Here is a 22362-nt window from a genome sequence, read left to right as displayed (position 1 = left end):
AGTGTATTTAAAGATTGTTTATTAATGTTTCAAATAAATATAATTATTATAGAAGTAACAGAATTTCTCACTGTTCTGCTGTTTTTAAATAAACATTTAGTTTACACATTTTTTTTTAAAGTTATCTACTGCTTTTTAACCTTAATTAGCAACATGGTAAGGTCATTTAAAGCAATCTTTGCCAAAACCCTTTAAATTTAACCTGCAGCATATACATTTAATAGAAACATAACCCAGTAATAGCTTAATGGAGAAATACGTTTTACTGAAATAATTACATTTCAAATGCTACAGAAAGAAACATTCTAACTCCAGTTAACTATAATATGCTCAAGAAAAACCTTACAACATTTACAAAATATAAGTTTTCAAAATGTCTAGAAGGAACTGAATATCTAGTTAAGATATGAAACTAATATTATCAAGTCCTTAATAAAATTAAAATATAGAAAAAAGATTATGCAAATTGAAGATGCCAAATAAGAAAACAAAATTTAAAAATTATTTACCTTTAAACATGCAAACCCTAAGCAGATACCATTTTATTTAAAAATATACAGGAATTTTAAATGTTTTTAGTAGCATCTAAAAACAGGAAAGTATAAAAACTGAAGTGGTTTAACAGAAGAATCTATAAATATACACATCTTATTTACACATCTTTACTATACACTTCTTTGCTATTCCTAATTATGAAAACATTCTTACTACACTTAATGTTGGGGTAAAAACCTTAATGTATGTAAAATATTCCCAAGTAAAAATAGCTCTTATATTACAGTGGAGCGCCATTAAGCCACGGACCAGTAAACCGAGAAATCGCTTAAGCCGCTGTAGTAAGTCTTGTCACCGCTAATTTAAGAACATGTAAAAACACGGCTTACGAATTTAATTCTGGCTTTATAACTTCAAGGGAATATTTAAAAAGGATTTGCTTTAATTTGGGAAATAAATAAAATATATTACAATAGAAATCGACCATTACTCTACCTTATTCGCTCTCTATGTCAGCTTTATGGAGGCCGCCATAGTTACCGAATCACACCTCTCCATATGTTAAAGTTAATCCGTGAAAAAAGTGATCAATAATTAAAGTATTATTTTTAATTCGATAATCCGATATTTTTTTGGAATTGTATAAATATTGGCCACAAACGCAATAAAAATCACTCCACTGATGATGATGTGGAAAATTGAGGAAGCAACTGGTACAAAGATTTAACCCACAGTTAAGCAGATGACGCGAAAACCCACTTGCAGAGAAAACTGTATGTTTAAAAATGGCTGGTATGGGTAGAGAAAACACTAGCAGAGGAGTGAACAACGTTTTGACCTTCGGTCATTCTCAGGCTTAAGTTTCATCAGTGAGCTAACAGTAAGCAAACAAGCCGAAATGCAACAAGTTTCATATTTCCTTTCATGTACATTTTTAATATGTTGCTATAATTTAAAAGTAATTAAAATGTAAAAATTAAACTGTAGAGTTAGAGAAAAAAGAAAATAAAGTTCTTCTGAAGAAAAAAGTTTGATATTTATTTAGGTTTTAGAAATTATGTAAATTTAACCTGAAAATTTTACGATGAAAAATATTTAACTTATTATGAAAATTAACTTGCATTCAAGCCAGTCAACACTGACTACATATTCAGGAAAATATCTTCAGTAAAAAAAAAAACACACACACACATACGAAACAGTTTTCTTGTTTACAAAAGACTTGTAATGTTTACTAAAAACTGACCACATTTTATGAAGATATATGTGCCACATTAAATGTTGCATTATAGATACTTCCATTGTTACCTGTAGGTTACAATATCAAAATGAGCAAGCCCAAATTGAGTGTGTTGAAAAGTGTAACAACAGTATATAGAAATAAGTTAATTCAACCTGCTCCTTTCTGAATACATAAATTCAGAAATGTTTGTATTCTAACAGTCAAAATACATCAAATAGCCTACCTTCAGAGCCTTTTCATCATTAAGCCGTTGATCTTTCATGTTATTTGCCACTAAACCAGGAGAAGTGTCTACTTCTTCTTCCTTTTTACTGCTTTTATTAGGTGCTACTCCTTTACCTGCAAGCTGTTAAATTTTAACATTTTATCAAACAAGCCCACAAAACTAAAAACCAACTTTTTATACAAAGAAACTTGTTTATTCTACTATTTGAAACATTATGCAGCTGCAACTGTAAATAAAGAAAACACCAAGTTAATGTACACCTTTTTCAGACAAAAATATTCATGGTAACAGCTGTAAATGGTTTTAATTATAACAGTTATGATGAAACTTTGTACAATGCTCAGCAACTGCCTGTTGTGGAGACAAGTGTAAAGGATGTTTCGAAAGTCTTCCGCTTTCGTCTTCAGGTCAGTCGAAGTTGCTGTCCATTCTAAAAATGTTATCATGAATACTCTCCCTAAACAATTTATCAAAGAATAACAGTTTTTAGAAATATAAAAATTTCAAATTTCAACTGTTATTAAAATGTCTTCAGGTTTTACTTACCATAAAAATAACATTTATTTTACAGATGTAACCTAACTAAAGACGTTCAGGGGAAACTGCTGACAAAAAGTGTTAGTTACATGACAACATAAGTGGTAAATGAATGATCAATATAGTGAACATTCACTTTATCTGCTTAGCATTTCTTACCTTCAATAAGGCTTGATTTTAATAATGGTCCAAGACAACTGAAAACTTCCTTGGACAACCAATTGAAACCCAAATGTTGTCCTATGGAAAGTTTTTGTTTCAAAAAGTTTGTACTTTATACAAGAGAAATATTGGTATAATACGTGAAAAGTGGGCTGAAAAATATCAGTAAAAAGTTAATTTGTGATCGACTAGCAATGCTGTTTTAATCACTAAACTTTCTATCACTGATATGTTGTACCCCTGTGTTGCTTTGTGCAAGTAATTTTGTACTAAGTTCAACTAAGCATGAGTGGTCATGGGCAGTAACATAATACAGTCATATAGCTCAGGTAGTTATATTACCACACACAGTAATGCAATGTTTGTATGCACATAAATGGGATGTTTGGTTGGTTTGGCATTTTATGGCACAAAGCCATTAGGCTATCTGTGCTAAACATCCTTTAAAAAGGTAAACGTAAAGAAAAATTATTAAAATTCATAAAAGGAAATCAATGTAAAACAAAACAAAGTTTAATTTTTGAATTAATAACAAATAACATTAAATCCAATTTTTACATCTAGTTTACAGCAGCAATAGAAAAACTACAGTAACACAAGTTTTAAAAGATTGTCTGTAGCATAATTTTAAAATATTATAACTCACCAGGATTACTAAAGGGAAAGTTCAAACATCAGCATTAGTCACCTGAAGATGACCTTTCCAGTCCTGGTTTCAAATTATTTGACATTAATCATTTTCTAATTTTATATCAAACTAATTGTACTTTAATTCATGAAAAGGAATTGTATTAAAAAAGTCTAATTTTTGAATTAAGAACTTAAATAGCATTAAAAAGGCCAATAGCCTTTAAAAAACTAAATTGTAAGATGGATATTGTGTCACCATTGCTAATGACATTGTCCTACATTATGGATAAACCTAGGAACAAAATACGTCTAAAGTGTTGTCCTCATTCAAAGTCATAACAATGGCAAGACAGTAAAATGTGGTTCATTGTCATTTGAGTGTCACACAGATAACATCAGTCCCAGATAAAAAAAAAAAAAAACGAGTTAAAAACCTGTGACCAATGCGTAGTTTAGTCAGGACAGCTTCCTCTTTCCGTCCTTACGGAAAGGAGATGACCAAAGTCCAATGGAGGGTTTTATTTAGAAAAGCTTGTTTTCACATTGCTTACTCCAAGTCACTGCCAACTGGCATGCAGCCGAGCCTTGAATACAGGATGTTAAAAGGAAATGGGCCAATTGGTTTCAAATGTCACCAAGAACTAATGTGAGGCAATTCCAGAGCTGGTAGAGAACTAAGTGAATCAGTATAAATAGTGCAATTTGAGTACTGCTTAGCTTCTATGTGATCCAAGGCAGAAGAAATAACACAGTTCAGCAGTGAATACAGAAACCACTGAACCACAACAAACCATGGCAAAACCCACACAGTCAGATGATTTCAAACTATCCAAATAAATGGGAATGGAATGATGGTTTGAAAGATTTTCAGCAAATATGAGGGTAATTCAAATTGGAAGTATCTGCTTTTCTTAGATGACTCAAAGAAAAGTCACATTTAAGAATTGTAATAAGCCATGGTGAGATGGGGCTGACCAGTGGACAGAGCAATGTTATCCAAGAACAGACCCAATTCATCCAATTGAGCCTGGATACAAAAGCCAAAAGAAACAATGGTAGATGATCTTTTCTGGAAATGCATGACCCACTGAGGAAGGAAAACATCCCTAGATGGGATGCTGTGGTAAGGATTGAAGTTCCAAAACATGCAGTAAACACAGTTGCATGTGGCAGAGGTGGAGAAGAGTTTCATGTGACTGTGTACAAGCTCTGGGCTGGGGAAGTGCAGAAAGCCTTGGTGTAGTGCCAAAGTCCCTGATGATGAATAGGGTCCAGCATCTTCAAGGCTGAGGTCCTGGCAGAGTTATAGACCAGAGACTAATAGTCTAGTTTTCATTGAATAAGAGCAGGGTATATCTTTGGCATAGAACATCAATCTGCTACCCAAGTAGTGGAAGAGAGGACAGGAAGAATTTTCAGTGCTTTTGTACATTTGACTCGTAGCTGCTTGATGTGTGGTATAAAAGTCAGCTTACAGTCAAAGATAAGCCCCAAGAACTTTGTCTCAGGAGTTCAGGATAGGGGTGAATACCCCATTGGCAGCAAAAGTGCATGCAAACAGATTTAAAGAGAGATAGAGAGAGAGAGAGAAGTTGAAACTGATTGCTGTGGTACACTTCAGTAAATGACTGAGGGAGCAGCCTGTAGCTGTTGCTCAATATACGCCATGCTTGATGACTGAAACGCTGACATTGAAAACAACCAATAGGGTTTGGAATATATGGTTGTACATTGCAATCAAGATCACTTGCCTTGATGGTGACAGGTGGATGCGGTGATGTAAATGTCAAAATAAGAACACTAGTTGGCATCATAATTCCATCTTTGCAAGTGAAGGTATGCCTCACTGCAGAAACTCCTTGAGCGGAAAAACCTGTGAGAATCTGATTTAGGGATGTCCTCAACAATAACTCCTCATGATGAATTCAAAATAGCATTGGGAGTAACCTCAATGGGTAGATCCCCAATCACCTTCGAATGCAAGAGGAGTTCACTGTGCTCAGGAGTGAATGTTACCACTAATATGTCACCAGACCAAAGAATTTTGACTGACTTTGGAGAGCCAGCAAGACCCTCAGGCCCATTCTGAAAAAAAAAAAAGAGGGAGATATCTGCCCTGAAGGTTTACCTGGAAGAGAATACAATAAGAAAACGAGGTACAAGTGTTACAGATGAAGATTGCTGCTCAGAACCTTCAAGATACGGTTGTTTACCAATGGACTGTTTTTCACAATTTAAGTTTTTATTTGAGGGATCCATAACAAAGAATATTTCAAGTGCCCATTCACCCCAAACACTATGTAGCCAAACAAAAAGACACACTACAATGCCAAACAAGGACACTGTAACAATGCCAGGGTTTTGTGACCACTATACCCAAACAACAGCATCAGGTACAGTGTCCCCAAATACCTTATGAGAACATCCAACACTGGTACTTGATTGACCCTAGCCCAAGTGGACAAGCCAACTGACCCAAGGGGGCCACCTCAAGGCCACCCATCTACAGGAATTCAAGACCAAAGTGGTGTGTTATGGTTAGACTCCTCAACCACAAGGACCCTCTCTTCCCCTTCACAGGTCGCCACACACGGCAAACATGTGGGTGGATGTTTACATCCCAGATGAGGTAAACTGGAAAAACAGAACTTTCTTTAGGAGGTCCCCTCACCACACACAGGAATCCATACTAAGAGGACATATAAGGGTAAAAAGGTTGAAATTTGCAATGAAAACAAATACCAGTAGCACAAATATTTAGTGATATTAATTTCTAATATAGATGTTTATCACAATAATATTAATGTTGTTGTCTCAACTTCTTACTGATAAACATGTGGAAGGAAATAAAATTACCAAATTTACCAACAAAGTCTAGGAAACATTAAACAGAGCATAATAATGATAACATACAAGTAAAATTTTATGAAAGATTTATGGTATAGTAATATGTAATTCTAGTCTTACTAAAGTCTGTATTTTACTGTACTGGGCAACCAGGCTAATCTGATTAGAATGAAAGCATTGAATGTGAATGGTGAAGACTGCTGTTCTGTTTAAAAGTTTCAGAAATCACTGACCCCCCCCTCAAGAAACTATGTAACATTAGCATTTTAATATTTTTTCCAATGTAACAAATCCTTCTGAAATGAGGCATCAAAAATCAGTTGCATAAAGATGCAAAACTGCCAACTAAATATTAAATGGAAATAAGATATAAAAAATTTCTTTGGTCTTTGTACATCAATACTTTTCCGAGGGTTTGTATTTTTCTCCCAACAATCAATACAGCATTCTGTGCAACCTAAAAATTTCCTTAAATCTACACATTAGATAATACTTTCTACAAAATGATATAAGGTTGGAAACACTGGTGTTCTCACTAGTGTTAATATGAATAAAAATCTTATATTTGACTAAGTAAAAAATTTAAAAGTACATTGAAACTTCTCATGAAATTAACAGTTTAAGAACACAAAGTGGAATCAGCTTAAGAAATTTTAGTGATAATAAAACTCTTATATGTTACTTGTAAACTATACTGCCTCTGAACATGTTTCTCGTTATGATAATTCACAGATAAGAAAATATTCAAGTTAGTGTACTTTTGATTTTGATGTACTACGATTCAATTTTCCCTTGGGTGCAGCTACTCCAGAGGTATTTTCTTCTGTATTTAAATTGTCTGTAGATATTCCAGGAGATGGAGGTGATCGGTTTCCTTGTGAAGCGGCTATAACGTTACCATTTCTGGCAGGAGCTGATTTTGGTTTGGGTGGTGCTTTAGCAGGAAGATTAGGGCGAGCTTTTTCTAAAAGCCCCATAACAGTTGTTTTAGAGCCAGGCTATAGAGAAAGGAGAAATAAACATTAAATATATAGTTGCACAGACTTCATATTTATAAATTAATTTATATTAAGTATGAGGACAGCACAATAATCATTGTTCACAGATTTTATTTCAAATTCAGTAGTTACATATATTTACGGAACTACCACCACCAAATTCATAACTGATATTATTTAAGTTTATTTTAAAATTCAGTACTAAAAAGTACCACATAAGTATTAGCAACAGTTCTCAATTTTCTATGAAATATGTACAACTCAATACATTAAATCTAACACTGTTTTGATTTTTGTATAACATAAAACAATATCACAGAACTGTTTCATTGACTTTCCATCAGATATACCTTTAACTTCCCAGCTGCACGGGCCATAGGGTCAAAGCCTAAGTGTATCATAAATGGCAACACGCAGTCCTGTGCTTTTTTCCGAACATCAGCATTTCGATCTTCCAAGCAAGTAAACAGTGAAGGAACACACATGTTTAGTTCTTCTTTGGGAACAGATTTTACATCAGGAAGTTTTTCTGACAGCCAATTAAACATCTGTAATAAAACAACAATATACTATTTGATGATACAACATTAATATACTGAGGTAAATTTAACTGATTGTTTCATTCAACAAGGGTATAGTGGTCAGGACACTAAACTAGTAATTTGCAGATTGTTAGATTAAAACACATTACCCTTTCAGGAATGAGGATACTAAATGTGACAATCAATTCCACTATTTGCTGAAGAGTAGTCCAAGAACTGGCATAAGTTTTCCTGACTAGCTACCTTTCCTCTAGTCTATCACTTTTAAATTACATATGAAAACATAAACATGAAAGTAAAGTACTGTACACTTTTCAGAATTATATGTACTTTAATATTATTACTAACACTAGTTTTGATTTAAATAAAGCTGAATACTAGAAAAATTGCTAAATTCTTTTAAAATTTAGCTATCTTGCTTTTGTTTCAATTTTTAATGAAATAAGCACTAGAAAATAATCCCTACAAAAAAGTCAATTTTCATACAGAAAGTTAGGAAGTGCTTTTGCTAAGATTACTTACCTCAATTCGTTGATAAGGATTTTCGGTTCGTAGAGCATCGCTCACCATCTCTCCTTCAAAGAAAGCCAGCAGCCCAACTTGTTCATACCAGGTATTCAGACAGTTAAGTGCTGCACTTCTCACCATGTTCTGGAAATATGTTGAAATTAAGGTTTATTTTTTATTAACATACGTCACCTACAAAACTAAATTTATATTCAACATGTAGAGAGCGGAAAAACCCATTCAATTTTTCAGAGAATTATTAATTAAGTAATAAATCATAAGAACAGTTCAAATTATCTGACATAAATCATATATAATCCACACAAGAGTACAAAACATTTAGTGATTGCACTACTCTTTACCATCTTTGTGAATGTACCAACAGTTTGAAAATCCCTGATATGATTGCACTAACAAGATACACAGTTGGTATCACATCAAACTTGCATATGCCAAAATCTTAATTTTAAAGATTCAGAGATACGTTGTTTCAAACCTACAAAAAATAGGTTAAGTTGGTTTAAAGGTTTTGATAAACTTACAAATGGAAGATGCATGTAGTTCTGTCAGAATGGAGAGAAATTTAGAACACAACTCATGTAAAAATGAGCTTTTACGGTTTGTCACAACAGCAATAATATGCTACGTAACAAAATTAAGCATAAATTAAAAGTTACATCTGTAATGCAAGTAATAAACAAAATTTTGACCCCCCCCCTCTATATCAATTCACTGCACTTAAAGATCTGTAACACATCAACTATTTACCTGAGCTTCTATATAAATACATTACAATGACACATTTTAGTCTGATAACAACTAAAGTAATCATAACTAAAATTTACAGCACAAAATGTCCAACCATGCATCTCACCAAGTACTCTCCCTTCCATAACCTTTATAAAGCAATGATACTTTTTCCTGGAGAAAGTTACGTTTTTGAGACAAGTTCTCTAACATTATGAAATATCAAAGAAACTCACTTTATTATCTCCAATAGCAGCAAACAAGCCTGGTGCTATTACTCTGACATGATGTTTACAATGTGGTCCTAAGGAAGTACCAAGAGTATTACATATAGATAAGGACTGAATGGCCTAGAGAGAGAGAGAGAGAAAAAAAAAGCACAATTTTATAATACAAACCATTACAACTGAAAAACAGAAAAGATAAAAATAACAGAAAACCTGTGCTACTTCAAGAATTACATTCATCTGTTAAAGATCATTATTAAGTTTCACAATTTTGAGTACATACAATACGTTTTCAAGCATTTTTATACAAAATACAACAGATCAAATACATAGAAATACATCACAAAGAAATAGGTAGACAGCAACAAACCTGAGGTACAAACAAAAGGCAAGGCATAATTTCTTGGAAAAGCAGTTATAATTAAGTCTTATAAATTTGGAATAGATAAATAAGGTGCAGGAGATAACCACATTTTTTTTTAAATATTGTTATGAATGTTATGGTTGGTAATAACAGGCTACAAAAATACCATTAAACAAAGGAAAAGTGGATCATAAAAACAAAGTTGGGAATCAGAGCATAACAATAGTTTTTTTTTACTACATTTCTTTACTGTGGTAAACATTGTCTTATATGCCTAATTATTACCAAGCACACAATGAAATAAAAATATTAGGTGTTGAGGTACTACCATGTTCTTGTTGGAGTCTGTCAGACGAGCAACTAATGCTGATGGTAAATCACCTAACTCTGGCTTTATGAACTTGGCATCAGCAAGAACAGAAGATATTTTCTGTAACGCTTCAGCTCGAACCTTCCAATTTTTGTCTGTCATTTCAGTCAAGATGCTGTCTGTTATATGACTACTGCAAAATATATTGATTGAAACTTAATCTAACAGATTTCTTGCAGGGCCTGACAAATAACAGTCTTTAATCATAAAAAATATATTCCAAAAGTTTATTTTAATAAATTTCCATTATTCTGTTCTAAACATTTAGCTAAATGTGAAAAAGACCTCTCCATGCAAATTAAAACTTACTTTACAGGAAAAGTACTTATTTTCAATCTTCTAATTATACTAACATAATTTTAATTTAATATTTTACCTAACCCATTTATAAACCAACACATGTATAACTTATGTTTGCTGCTTTTAATTGTATTTTTTCAGTTAAAGTTGCATAAAACCTGCAGATGTTTTTATTTCACTTCAGCTGCCTGATATCTAATGTGCAGTTATAACACTTTATGAAACACTTGCTGGTTGCTAAAACACTAAATACTGTAGACTAGATAAAATTTCAAGAGACTTAAATTTTTCATCTTATTCTTTTCATTTATTTTTAGCAAACATCTACCAAAAAAGGTAATAATCTAAAAGTAAGTTTTTTTACAATGAAGAACACTACAAAATAATTAAGTCCAGAAAAACTACTCAAAAGACCAGCATGTAAGCTGCAATTAAAAATTCTATACATGCTAGTGAGAATATCAGATATATTTACCTTTCAGGATATCTTACAATAATTAAACAGGTGAGAAAGGAGTTTAAATGCCCATCACAAACTTTACTGAGTTAGATTAAAGAGTAAATTGAACAATTTTATTATCCATAAATTTCAATAACCTTCATATCAAACTGTAGCTTATAATAAAAGTTGTGATTTCTTAATTTAAAAACATATTTAAATGAATTGTTAATCTTCACTTTATGCATCAAGTGAAAGGTCTCAACTCTGAATTGTTAATTTTATATATTTTTTCTTCCTTTATATAAATTTCATAATATCCAACAACCACAAAATACAAACTACAAATATACACAATTTAAGGACAACTAGGGATCTGTTAGTCCATAGTATAGTGAATGTGATGGCCTCTAAAGTCTAAAATACCTATCAGTATAGCAAAAACTCTTAGCTCTTAATCCATATTTTAATAGCATACAAGTTAAGCTTTTAATTTTATACAGTAATATTTTAAAAAATCCCAAATTTCCCCCCCAGTGTGACATGTTTTCTCTATGAATCTTCTCCATCTTATCCACCACCCATCAAATACATATAAAATTAAATACAAATCCCTCACTGCAAAATAATCATTGCTTAGACAAATGCAACCTTTTACAGCCTTCAATTCTGTTTGGTTACAGGGTGTTATAGAAAATCAGACCACTCTTACAACACTTGCATGTAAAATAGTCTCTTTCAGGATTTGTTAATAGTTCTCTCTAATGTTTAATTCTATAATAGAAAGCAAAAGTTTTCATCATATTATATTACATTGTTTTCTAACTGTAGAATTGCGCGTTTTACTGCTACTACACGTTTTGTTCTAACACAAAAGATAATGACTACCTTGGATGATTTTGTAACTCACCTTATGGATAGAAAGCCAGAAAAAATGTGAGTTTGGGGGAAATTGTATACTTTTTGCATGTTTTTATAATTCAATATTCTTTTGTTCATTATTTAGTGCATTACTACCATTAGTGTATAAAGAGTAGTGTTAAGTGTCATCAACAATCAACAGCAAGAACAAATAAGATTTAAGTAACCACCTCATTTTCTTTTTTTTTATGTTTATTCTTTATTATTCTAAATGTAACTAAAACAGGGATCTCTCTAGGTTAGTTAATGTTAGATTATGTAAAATTAATAATGATAAATATGTTTCACAAGACACACACGCAAGCAGTTCATGAGTAACGTAATTCAATAGTATAACACGAACTCCACATTCCCTAACCAAATTATAACTTAATGACATGAATAGTAGTTAAACACGATTCAAAGGTGAATAAAATTTAAATAAAAATATACTCTTATGAGTTTAAAACTATTTAGAATAAAGAAATGTAGGTTCATATTATAATTTTATTCATTCTTGAAAGAAAGAGGGTAATTTAGATTTATTTCAAAGTTTGTTTGATATATACAAGGTTGGTCAAATAGACCATTGTTGCATAGATAACGGGTAGAAAAGATAAAATAAAGTTTTAGTGAAAAGAAACATCCGAAATATAATTAGAAAGTTTAGAGAATACACAAATAAAATTTGAGATTTTCAAAATGAAAAAATATTTTTATCTCAATATGAAAAGCATTTTGTATAAAGAATACTCAAAATAAATCCGACATATTCACAAACATTTACTTAAAATACTTCATTATAAAAATATTGATTTTTTGTGTACAACATTCTTGTCGTGTGTACTAAATGTCTGCTAAATTTTGTAGATACGCATACTGTATTAAAAGTAGTATTAAAACTATAAACAAGTAAAAGTGTTCCATGGTTTATCCCTCGGATTGAGTCTGTATTGAGAAAGTTATGAATTTTATTGACAAAAATTGCAGAATTTTTAATGAAATCATTTCACTTCAAAAGTTCTCTGAATACATGGAGTCAAAGTATAATTTTGATGTAACAAAAAAACTTTTCTTCATCTGAAAGTTGTCAAATTTCAAATGCTTAATCTCTAAATCCTTCTAAATAAATTTCAAACATTTTTTCAGTAAAATTTTATATTCAACCTGTTATTTTCCCTAATTCTACATAAAATTTGTGAATTCGACCACTCTCATAAACATCCTAAAAAGTACAAAAATCTAAATTACTACTTTTATTCTTTACAGAATTATTTCAAATTGTAACATAAAGCTACATTTCTTAATACTCAAAATGTTAGCCCTCCCAACCATGTTTAATATTCATGCCATATAAGTTGTAAATCACTTCACAAATATGCAATTCATGTTACTCTATTAAATTACACAAAATTAGGTTACTTGAGAACTGCTTGCTAGAGTACCATTTGGAAATTTATTTATGTTACCTGATATAACCTTTTCTAATGTAATAAATTTGTCAAATTTTATTTACTTTCACAAGAAACAAAGAATAAGCATTGAAAGCAAGAAATATACTTACCTGGATCTGTTTTGTTTTTTCTGTCAATTGTTAATAAAATTTTATTGAGCATGATAGTTTTAAATTAAATAATGTGCATAAGAACACAATTTAATAACACACAAAACTCACAGTATCTCATAGCTGCCATGACTGTTCTAGTTTTCTAACTATACAACAAGAGCCACTAAAAATTCAGGTTAGTCAAAGTGTTTCCTATGGGAATAAGGTTTGAACTGAAAGGAAAATGGATAATTCTGTATATGCCAAACAATGCAACTTAATGTCACTTCTCAGATTAAAACTTTTTTGTTATAAATAATATAGTATTAAACAGAGAATTATTGGCAATTTATGAAAGAGACAATGTGACAGGTAGATGTGGAAAGAAGTGCAATTTCCTATTTTATGGCATCGTAACTAAGTAACATTGAAGAGCATACAAATTATGTTTAACCCTTAAACAGTGGCAACCACCAACTGATGCTACTACCTTCAACATTCCCACTATTTAAGGGTTAGAGAGTACTGTACTGTATGTTAAAGTACATTATTCTCAGAGGTGTGGTAAGACAGAAGGGATACTTAAAGAACAAATGTCACAAATCTCATACTAGGATAAGACTGATTTTTCAAAATATTTTATCATCAAATTAAGTTAAACTTTATATTTTGATGCCTAGTTTATTCATACATCATGATGAAAAACAATAAGTTTTGAAAATAACTCTAAAACCTTTTGACATGCTCAGAAAAGGATGCCCTTATAAAAAGTTACAAAACTGATCAATCAGAACTCCAACCAAGATCATTTTCTTTCATAATACTGTTAAGTTTATTCCCATCAAAATTATACTCAATTCAAATTGTGATCTCCCACTACAGATATTCATAGATCAGAATTTAAAATAAAAAAACCTAATCTTCTTTCTATTTTGAGCCATCACTAAATTTCTCACATTTAAAGAAGCTTGTACCAATCCTTTATGCCTTTAAAAATATTTATCAACTCATTCTTAGTTATCTATGGTACGTGTTTATGACCAATAGAAGGCCATTTTGTGAAATATGTTATTACGACATCTTTATGTTAGCTTATTTTAGTGAAAAATGTCATTTCTCATGCAGATTTTATTAAGCAAAGCCCAAATTTGGTACTCCAGTAAATATGCTTCAACCTCCTGCACATGGGTCACAGGTCAAAAGCCACATTACTACATTTGTTGACTTGCATTCAAAATTCATGCATGCAGGATTCAGTTACCTGATATCTGTTCGTGGAAGAAGGTCAGAAGTATTGATTAGTGGTTGGTTGTCAGTATCTTCACCATCATCTTCACCAGTTTTGTCACTTTTTTTACCCTTGCTTCCAAGACCTCGGATTGGAGCAGGTGGTTTTACATCTTGAAACTATAACAAATTTTAACAAACAGTATAAAAACCATATAAAGACAAGAATCACCAACATTATGAATCAATTTGTATACTTCTGTAAACCATAAGTTTAAATTTATAATAATTAATGATTACAAATCTAAAGAAAAAAAACATAATTCAGACTGTAAACATGTGCAAAAACTGAAATGTTCTTTTTTACCCAACAAGAAATATTTCATGTGCTATAAATTGTGAAAAGTGTTTAACAAATATACTCTTGCAACATTACCCACCAATTTCTGTTGTGCTATTAGCATTAACTAGTTCTATAATAATATATGTTTAAAATATATTGATATAACAAAATGCTTCTTTAAGAATACAAAAAAGAAAACCTCAAATTGTAAAAACCATCTTCCAATGAGACATGAATGTTTTGTTGTGATATCACACAATTTCTTATCAAATTCAGTACAATAATATAAATACCCAACCTTGGACAGCTCTGAATCTATCTGCTGAAGAAGAGCAGCCTTTTCATCTTCAAACAAAACTCGGAGGGATTTTCCCATATACATACACATTACTCCAAGCAAAGTAATAGCAGAGCTTCTTACAGCCTGTTGAAAATACATACAAATGATCTCCCTTTACATAAACTACATTATTAACATTTATCACAATGGAAACATGTAACTAAAGTGCACAAAACTTAAACTTATCAAACAGTATCTAGTTTTGGCTTTAAGGTATTCACAATTTGTTTTAGCTTATAATTTTTTAAAATTGTAAAATTTAAAATTTTGTTGAAATGATCCTAAAAGAAATAATGAATACTTCCTTTCAACTTAAAATTTAATTTTTTTAATGTTGATTTTCATTTCCACACTTCTTTTCAATCTGTTTTGCTAAATGCAGTAGTTACCATTTGTGGCTATGAACCAACAAAGATTTATCAGTGACATAAAATCCAACTTTAAAGGTCATGTTAAGTCAAACTAGGTTAGATTTTTTGTCAACAATAACTTTGCTTTCAATTACTTTTAAAATTATTTTATCTATATGCATGGTTTGAATAAAAACAATAACATTCAACAAGTAAGGATTCGAGTCACTGAAATATTTTGTCATTGCCACCATGCTTAAATGTCAAAACTTGATATGCAGGCATGTTCATGACACCTGACAGGGTAAATATTTTGTTTTTATACAAAACTTGTTTTGCTCACTGAAGCAGTGATCATTTCCAACTACAAAACTTAGATTTGTTTGTGACCAATGACCATTTTTGGAAATGGCATCACTGTTAACTTTTCCAATTTTATACCAGTTGTTTTCAAAGAATATTTTAAAGATCAATCCATATGTATAGTTAATAGTTTGTTTTCAAAAAAATAATAGCACACTTAAAATAAAAAATTTGCATCATCCAAACAGTTTGCCATCACTTACTTACAACTACATATAACATATATAATGTCTTGTGTAACAATATTTCTGTAGTTTTCAGCAGTAGAATTTTACACAAACATTATGAGGAATGAAAATAACCATCAAAGAACTTGTTGAAAAAAAGTTACTCAGATTTGTGGTTTATTCCTAAACAGAGTAAATTTCAAATCATGATCCATTTCTCACCCTTAAATTTAGAAGTTCCAGGGAGCTGATATGTTGATAACCATAAATCACTAAATGATTTACAACAATAATGTTTGTGGGGTAGATTATGTAGAGTTTTGTAATGTTATTTGCCCCCTTGTGCCTCAGCAGTATGTCTGCAGACTTACAATGTTAAAATCCAGATTTTAATACCTGTGGTGGGCAGAGCACAGTAAGCCCATTGTGTAGTTTTGTGCTTAACTCAAAACAACTTTGTATCTTATAACAGTACATGAAGAAAGTCACTAATGTTTGTGTTTCACAAATAAGGTATACTCTATTCTTTCTTTAATGTTACTTTCCTTCAAGTACTGAAATATTTAATGTATCTATTTCTATTATAAAGATAACTTTGCATTTTCAGCTAAGTATAAGGATCTAAGGTGAGCAAATTTTGAAAGATATGGTCATTATGGTAAAAAATACCTCTAACAGTGAGAGCACTCAGTTGATGAAACAATGTCTTCTTTCAAGCTCCTCAGGATATGTTTGGAGAAAATAAATTAAATTTCTGGTAACACTTTCTACAGAGTTGCAATTTCTCGGTTAATTATGTTTAGATGAACAAGCACTTTAGCATTGTTTTTCATCTATAAACATGTTAGACAATTAAACTGTATTTGGATCTTACTTTTATATTTTTGTTAATTTTGTGTCATTTAGGTCTTAAGATGCATATTAGAAAGGTTTAATAAAACTTTTTAAAATATAAGCCAGACTGCATTGGTTTATCAGATTCAGTGTAGTAGGCAAACGTCCCATCATTCTGACAAATGCTAAAGTGCCTCTGCCCACAATACACTAACACTGCCCAAGAATGCCTGTTGACGTGTGTTACAATAAGTAATAATGCTCAAGGATAGCAAAGAAAAATAAAGCATCAAAAATAACTATACATAAAAAAAATATAAACTTATAATAAAAACATAAAAGATTACAAAAAAATTAAAACGAGTGTACAGCTTCTCTATTTTTAATTTTAAACATCTCATTGGACAATACATTGATAACACTTAAAAATATTCTGAGTGCAAATACTTACAATACAAAAACAACAAATATTTATTTAATACTTAACCAAAATCTCATTCTTTTTGTACAAAATATTTGTAATCTTTAACAGTCTTACCAGTTATTGTGAAGATATAATGAAAGTATTGTGTATCGTTCCCCACAGATAGGCTTACCATAATTTCCAAGCCTCAAACCAGGACAGTTTTCAGTTTTTACTATAGGTACCTGGCACTGACAAAGTGCTTTCATAACCTAACTCCCCTTAAGATTTAATGCTGCCACACACACACACACACACACAAAAGGAATACTAATAGTTTATATATAGCATTTATTCAAATTCAGCAAGGCAAGGAACATCAAAATTTCATTAATTTTTCACTGAACACTGTGTGACCATTCATATTTTGCACTTGAATGAATTTTTTCTAAAAAAAATTAGTTTTTATTTTTTCAAAGAACTCACTGCAACTTAAGTCAATATTGAGTTTACAATGCAACAGTTCTTTTAACTGTTGATTCATTCACTAGACCTCTTTCTTGAGACCAAACTCTATTCATCACTGAAAATACTCTTTCAACAGGGGCAGAAGAGCCTAGTAAACAAAAAATGTGCTCCATAACTTCCCTGAGATCAGGTACAGAAGTATTTTGATCTTTGGTGGAAAAGGTTCTACCCATTTTTCTTCACAACTTATTTCTTTTGCTTTTCACTCATCACATTTTGATGAACAGAAGAATTTAACAACTTCAAACAGATCATCAATATTTATTGCAGCATTACTAAGTGTTTCAGTAGCTGCTTCTATGTCAGGCCACAGGAAAACTGTTTTTCTTATCCAAACAAAATATTCTCCACCATCAAAACCGTTTTCCCACAGCTCAATATAAGACAAGCAGCAATCATAAAAACTGGTAAAATCTTTCCTAATAAAGTCTACCTGGCATCCTCCCTCCTCTTATAGTACACTGAGTATTTCTTTGCACCAAATGGAATAGTTATTATCTCATCTTTCTTTCAGGTTGGTTTTCAACCTACGTTCTGCAACAATATCACTTACAGTTGCTTTTGTTTTCTCCATGACTAAAATCACTTTGTTTAAAAAGCCTAGTTGTCCATGAACAAACCACAGATACATTTCTCCACATTAAATCTTTATTAATCTTTACCAACAATGGACACTGTTCTTGTGAACAAAAACATGACTTCAGTCCTTCAGAAATATGGAGAAATCTCTCAACGGTTGGTAACAAAGACAGAATTTGCACATTTCCATATTGGAGAACCTTCTCGTACTCAATTTCTACAAACTCCCAGAATTCTTTTAGGTGTGTAAATATAGAAATGCTTGCAAATTTTGACCACCAAGCTTTCCACTTCAATAGGAAGGGCATCAACTGCAGTTTGGAGACAGTTATGTACAATATAAGCACCACAACCAACACCCACAATATTTCTGCCAAGTTCCTTCTATAATCGACTACATTCATTGTTTTTTCCCCCTTTCGCTTTACACCTCCAAAATTTGTATTGCAGTTGTCACTACAATAAGCAACATTTTTTTTTTTTTTTGAGAAATCATGTTTATTTAAAGTGAACATCAAGCAATTCATCAAAATTTCTGATGTCACTCCAGGAACTGACTAAAAATCTAAGTTATACTTTCACTCCTCCCTCTAGCCAAAAATATTACACCATGACGATTATAATTTTGGCATCTTATTGGTTTGAAGCAGCTGCTGTAAATTAAACAAACTGGACCTCCATTAAGTCTCTTTTCAATTCCTCTGCTGCTAAAGGAACAATTGCATTCAAAATAATAACCTCATTCTTCATTCTGGCAGAACTGAATTTTGGTTCAAACAACTTTGTTATCAGTTGGGAAGAGCAATGAGTTGTTTTAAAGCTTATGTTATAGACAGCAATGTAATAAGCAAAGGTTGCTTCTTTGGCAGTTATTAACAGGTCAACTCTCTTCAGGAACAGTTTTGAAGAGCAGATCAACTCTTGAACACTGAGTAGCTACTGAAAGATACTGGATGTTTAGCACTTTTCAAACAGTCTTTTATGTCTGAGTGGCCACCATGTTAAAGAGAAGTCAGATGAACACTTCAAACATTCGACTCTGCCCTTCTTGCCACTATTTTTTTTTCAAGAATGGATATTCTTTTTGCAATTTAATGTTAAATGTGCACTTTTCTTTTACAAGCTTTGGACATTATGACTAGGATTATTTTCTAAAATAAAAGAACAAAACTTATTCAGCATATACTGTATGACTAATATAAATATTGTAATAAATAAAGCAATCACAAAGCACAAACATTTGCTCAAAGAAAGCTTTGCATATGTTGCCACTTGTGCAGCTGCCATTACGCACATACCCCCAATAGTAGCCCCTTGATGAATTATTATACTTGTGCAGGTACCGTATCAACCCTCTGTGAATTTCGTCTGATACAATACCTTCAAAAATTGGGCATGCTACAGCACTATGGCTCCCTCTACCAATCAACTAATAAAATAATTTGAATATTTTTTGTCAACACCAAGTCAGGACTCTATGCAGATTTTAACATTGTCTGTTTACCCTTTTTAGAGTTTATGCCATTTTTTTAAAAACCGGGACTTCCAACACAATTCAGTGTCAACCAGGACAAATTAGTAAACTGGATGGGACACCAGGACATATGGTAAGCCTACCCATAAAAGCAGCTGCCACATGAATTCAACCCCATAACTTTAAGATTAATTAGCTATACTTAGTTACTTTCTATGTAAGTGACCTGTCTTACTAAGAAGTATATGTTATAAAATGTGACAGTTTTATTTTTTGGTTTATTTTTTAAAAAGCTGAATTTCTTTAGTAATTATTCAGACCCAAAATATCACAATGTTGTAATAAATCCACTGACAGAGAAACCGACTTCAAGAATGACATATGGACCACAATGTTTCCCAGCAATGATGGCTTTGTAGCAAATATAAAATTAAAAACATATAAATTTCACTATAAACATGCACTCCATGAAGTCCTGATAGCATCAACTACAAAACATTTTTGTTATTTGTTTTACAAACACAAGAAAATGTAAGAAAGGCCAATTATAAATAAAGAAATGCAAATAACTTCCAGAACGAAAAGCAAATTTAGACTAAATACTTAAAAATTGAGAATTTCTGTGTAATTTACTTGAACTCTGAACTCATCAGGTAGGTAACTGACTTAACTATAATATTAATTTTCTACATGCTAATAGTTATATTAATCACATAAGATCTGTTACAAAATAAAATAAAAAACCACTTACAGGGTTAGTTGCAGACAAAGCCTTCTTGATATGTTCTACAACTTCCTTTACATTGATTCTAGAAAGACACATCCAAAACCACTATTACATGTTTAAATTACTTTAAATAAAACTTCTTTTATCTAACAGATTTTAAAACACCTTTATGATTTACAAACTATAAAAATTCACAAAACACTAGAGTTATTAAAAGCATTAGCATAAAGGCATCTGAATATTACAAAGTAGAGTTTTGATATTAAACATGAAATCAAACAGAAAAAAAAACTTTAACTCAATAGAATACATGTATTAAGACCTATGAATATATTATCCTTTAAACAAACCTACTTTAATCCAAATTCTTTAAGTGCTGTTGCAAGCCAATTCAAAGCTTCTGACTGATTTTTTGGACTTCTTTGTGTAAACACTGTATTTAAAACCTGAAGAAAAAGAATTGCTCACATGAAAACAAATAAACACACTCATTATACTGCAATAAAACTGTTTTACATCAATGTCTCATTACATCTTTTATTAAACAAAATGACAAAGTATATGACAAAACCATTATTAATCCTTCACTATAAGTATATCAAATTGTACACAACTTTTTAGTTACATTCAAAATTTAAATCACTATCTTCAAACAAGTTTGGCATCAAATCATAGTTAAATTTTAATATTAGAAAGTTTTAAGTTCTTAATTTTATAAAGAAATGTTATAAAACAATCTTCAATCTCCCCTTGTATGCAAATTGTGAAATTTGTTTTCTAGGCCTTCTCTCTTCTTCAATCTATCGCTTTAAGAAATATAGAATTTAATGTAAATTACTTACTATAATATGACTTTCCGAACACCCTATACATTTACTTTGCTAATATTCAAAATATATATGTTTTAATTCTGTTTAGGTTCTCTCATATCATTGTAAAAAAAAAACCCATGTAAAATGTTATTAATACAAATAATTTTGACACAAAAATGCTTGCCTCTGAGCTGATATAGTCCAAGCTGGTTGCTTCTGCTAAAGCTGTGATTGATGTACCAGCAATATTTCCATTTTTTGGATCCCCAATTTTCTCCACTATATCATTCAAACAACTTTCAACTGTACACTTGGAAACTGGAGAATTCTCGGCAATGTATGTTAAAATTTCGAAACGCATTTTCAACACCTAAAAAAGTTATTTTTAAAATATTTTTAGCAACAGTCACTAAAATTAGAAAATACCTTATAATAACAGAATTCAAAAACTGCTTGTAAATGATTTTTTTCTGAATCCAAAGTATATAACTGAGATTGTCAAAGAAAGAAAAAAACAAAATTATTTTAATCAGAACTCAAAACCTTTTACACCTGAAGGTTCATATACGCAGTTGACAACTTGCTAGTTTACGACAATCAGTTATCTTGGCCTACAGTAGTCCATAACTGCATCTCATAGCCCACCTGTTTGAGAATTACTGTTTTAGATTACATGAAAATATTAAAATATCTTACCTGAAAATTGTTTTCCTTGAAACCTGGTTTTTTGGCCAATATTTTTATCAGAACTTGACTTGGAATATTTTCTTTTTCCATCCCATGTACAACCTGGAAATCAAGATATATATAGGTTTATAGAAAATAATTTTGAAGGCATTTTGGCAGAACATAGCATGCAAAGTAACTTTCAGAAAATTAGTTCTTAAACCTTAGAAATAAAAAAAAAAAAAAAAACTTCAATTTACTGTAATCAGACAAAGATTTTAACTTTGAAAAATAAAGACATAACAGGTATTTTATACTGTTGAGTTTCTTGGAGACTTCAGATTTACAGAGGACAACTATATTTTATCCTGAATGATTTAGTAGTGTTTTTCTGGACTCATTTTTCATTACTGAAGTTTATCTATGGTTTCTATTTACACACATTGTTTTGTCTGCAAAACCTTTGATT

The 22362-nt window shown here is 31.2% G+C and overlaps 1 protein-coding gene across 4 annotated transcripts in view; it reads right to left on the bottom strand.

Moving 5' to 3' along the window:
- The window catches only part of msps (msps cytoskeleton-associated protein 5), a 95697-nt gene that overhangs the window by 26349 nt on the left and 46986 nt on the right, over positions 1-22362 (bottom strand). For all 4 annotated transcript variants that reach the window (XR_013014556.1, XM_076457191.1, XM_076457190.1 and 1 more), the window contains 12 exons: positions 21924-22016; positions 21412-21597; positions 20770-20861; positions 20440-20497; positions 14949-15074; positions 14342-14487; positions 9854-10028; positions 9171-9284; positions 8203-8331; positions 7489-7686; positions 6899-7138; positions 1962-2084 (listed from right to left, as the gene is read on the bottom strand). Coding sequence is in view for 3 of the 4 variants with exons in the window: in XM_076457191.1 (XP_076313306.1) it covers positions 1962-2084; positions 6899-7138; positions 7489-7686; positions 8203-8331; positions 9171-9284; positions 9854-10028; positions 14342-14487; positions 14949-15074; positions 20440-20497; positions 20770-20861; positions 21412-21597; positions 21924-22016 (1680 nt within the window). In the remaining variant the exon portion in view is untranslated. The remainder of the gene's footprint in view (positions 1-1961; positions 2085-6898; positions 7139-7488; positions 7687-8202; positions 8332-9170; positions 9285-9853; positions 10029-14341; positions 14488-14948; positions 15075-20439; positions 20498-20769; positions 20862-21411; positions 21598-21923; positions 22017-22362) is intronic.

The sequence above is a fragment of the Tachypleus tridentatus genome, chromosome 9 (genome assembly GCF_004210375.1).
Source record: "Tachypleus tridentatus isolate NWPU-2018 chromosome 9, ASM421037v1, whole genome shotgun sequence".
Lineage (NCBI taxonomy): Eukaryota > Metazoa > Arthropoda > Merostomata > Xiphosura > Limulidae > Tachypleus > Tachypleus tridentatus.
This window is presented reverse-complemented; position numbering and strand designations above follow the sequence as displayed.